General features: G+C 37.9%; 1 protein-coding gene across 1 annotated transcript in view; it reads left to right on the top strand.

Moving 5' to 3' along the window:
• Nucleotides 1-143: 143 nt before the first annotated feature.
• The window catches only part of sidt2 (SID1 transmembrane family member 2), an 18908-nt gene continuing 16134 nt past the window's right edge, over nt 144-2917 (top strand). The window contains exons 1-4 of the mRNA XM_015402154.1: nt 144-249; nt 493-576; nt 650-815; nt 905-998. Coding sequence (XP_015257640.1) covers nt 229-249; nt 493-576; nt 650-815; nt 905-998 — 365 coding nt within the window. The 5' untranslated portion in view covers nt 144-228. The remainder of the gene's footprint in view (nt 250-492; nt 577-649; nt 816-904; nt 999-2917) is intronic.

The raw sequence follows: 2917 nt of genomic DNA, 5'->3' as shown, positions 1-2917 counted from the left end.
GAGCTCAGCCTGGTTAACTGATCCGAGCTCGGACCGGTCTCAGCATGGATCGGTTTTTTAAGGGTAGTGTAAATGGTGGTAAAGATTAAGTGATAACGAAGCTCTTTTACTAGGCCGCCCTCTCATTATTCCCTGTTTTCCCCTCAGTTTTTTAAATATGTCTTTCCGGAGGGGGTGGATACCGTCATCGTCAAAGTCAACTCAGACGTGAACTTCCCCTGCTCCGTCATGTCTGTTCAGGACATCCAGGTAGAGTTAAAGCTGTGTTGTTGTTTTTTTTAGCTACTTAGACACATATAGGCCACTAGAGGTGATCATAGAGGCACTTTATGAAGTTAACTTTAGTTTAATGCTGAAATTAAAAAGGGAAAATATTTTTATTTCTCTTTAAATTATTTTCTTTTATTTAGATTTTAAGTTTCACTCTGTTTTTTGCATGGTGTGTCTTAGTCTGAAATGAAGAAATCATTGTTTCTTCTTCTCTGCTTACAGTGCCCCGTCTATGACCTTGACAACAACGTGGCCTTTATTGGGATGTACCAGACTATGACCAAGAAGGGTGCCATCACTGTGCAGGTACCTTCTTTTTAACCTGGCAGAATTAGGTTAAATGCCCCATACCTCATAGCGCCTCTTTCTGTAACTCCAGAAGAAGGATTTCCCTAGCAACAGTTTCTACGTGGTGGTGGTGGTAAAAACTGAGGACGAGGCTTGTGGCGGCCCGCTGCGCTTCTACCCTCTGCGCCCCGATGAGCTGATTGACGCTGGAAACCGCACCAAGGACCTCGACGTGGTCGTCTCACCTGCAATTGATTGTAAGCTGTGTATAAACTGGACACCTGATCCATATCTTTTTACTGTTTGAAAAAATATCGAGTTTTTTGTATGTTTTTTTTCTCCCCAGCTGAGAAGTACTGGATGGGGGTGTTGTTTTGTAGCGGGATCTTCCTCTCGTTCTATGTGTTGACGCTGCTGGTCACCTGCGTGGAAAACAAGCGGTAATACTTCTCAGTATTTCCAGCTCCCAAAACAGCAGTTAGATGAAACTTGCTTGATGACTAGAGATCAAACACAGAGAATTACCTTTATGTTTCAGCTTCGATTTAAACCTCCTTTCACCCACCTATACCCAAATGGAAAAGCAAATAACTGAGGAACTCTAAGCCCAAATTACATGTGTGATACATCATTTGAAAGCTAACACCGTCTAGTTTCTGAAAATATAAAAAAAAATTGGGTAAGACGCAGCATAGGCTGCATCAGTTCAAACATGACTCAAAGTTGCAGTTTTTTTTTATTATTGAAAAAAGTAGGTCTTTTTTGAACAGCAGTAATAAAGACATGCTTAAGAATAGGCATGTCTTATTGTATTACATTTGTTCTACATCATGTCAAGCACAAATGCAGAAAATTTCAGGCCTCTAGCTACAACCATTCCAGAGCTTTGGGGCTTTGAACTTTTGGTGTCACCAGCATCTCCAAACCTCTCTAAATGTGCCAAATTGTGCCAAACGCTTTTACTCAAGTATTTGACCCATAGAATAACAATGAAGCATTTTGATGGCCACAGAACATTTATGAAGCAACTATTTTTCCACTTTTTTTAAGAATCAGTGTATATAACAAAATGTAGCATTTATAAACTTAAAATAATAGTGAAAAATAGTGAACTGCTGCTTTTCAAGCTAAAATAAGCCCCAGTGCCTTTTCTGAGCTATATTTTTGTTGTTGTTGTTTTTTTTTTCGGCCTTAGGCATTGTAATAAAACTAAATCAGTATCTAAACTTTAAAAATATTAGACCGTTGTTAGTATTCAGCTTGGACCTGCGTCCATTGATCCAGCCTCTGCAGTGTATTTCACTCTTACGCAGGCTGGTAACACAGCTCTGCTTTATGCACCCCAGCCATGCAAATCCAAACAGCAAACAGTAGAGTCCTGCTGTTAACCAATAACAGCAGGACTTTATGAGGCGTAATATCACTCTACTCTGTGCGTCATTGGTAAAAATATTACCGTTGTAATTTTCATGCATTCTGAGTTATTGGTTAGAAACGCTATAAAAGCGCTCGCTTTTATTAAGGTTAAAAATTGCAGCCGAAAGGTTGTATTTACCTCATTTTGAAGAGGTCATTTTATAGTAGCGGTACTAAGTGACGTTACTAAAAACTTTTCAAGGCTTAATTGGTGTCCTTGTCCCGGTGAGAGACAGTCGAGCAGAAAGTCAAACAGCTGTTCTATCTTGGTTTTCTTCACATTTTGCTATAATCTCATGTTAAACATGTTCCTACACATTTTTAAAAGAAAGGTTATTTGTTTTTATCTAATGCGCTCTTTTGGATGTTCATTCCTAGTGTTTATGTATACAGTAATCTTCGGTTTCAGGTGTCATGCAATCGATTAATCTTTTGACTGTACTTAATCAGATCATTTTTAAAGTGTAATCTATTTTTCTGTGAATACGCCCAGCTGGCTCTGTGTCATGAAATCAAATGAAAGTGAGTAGAGCTTAAATCATTGTTAATTTAGCATAAATATGGAATAAATCCACAATAACTTCTATTGAAAATATAAGGTTTTATTATCAAACTCCAGATCAAACATATTTTAGTTTGACATTTCTTGACTAACCTAGTGAAACTAAAATACAGGCAAATAAAAATGGTTGACACCATTATCAGCAAAGTTATGCAAAGGTATCTCAGCTTAGCATTAGTTTTATCTTTGGAAACGTATGTTTATGCTATAGTGTGAAATGGGTTGAATTGAGATTTTAAATAACAGTCAAACGTGTGCGTCTCAAATGTGAAACACAATACGAATACACATTGTGGATTAACCGATCTCGCCCAAGTGTTGTAAAAACACCAACATAAAACTATACAATATAGAGGCAGACAGGCAGTTCTTCAAGAATGA

The sequence above is a fragment of the Cyprinodon variegatus genome, unplaced genomic scaffold, assembly GCF_000732505.1.
Source record: "Cyprinodon variegatus isolate N-32 unplaced genomic scaffold, C_variegatus-1.0 Scaffold33, whole genome shotgun sequence".
Taxonomy (NCBI): domain Eukaryota; kingdom Metazoa; phylum Chordata; class Actinopteri; order Cyprinodontiformes; family Cyprinodontidae; genus Cyprinodon; species Cyprinodon variegatus.
This window is presented reverse-complemented; position numbering and strand designations above follow the sequence as displayed.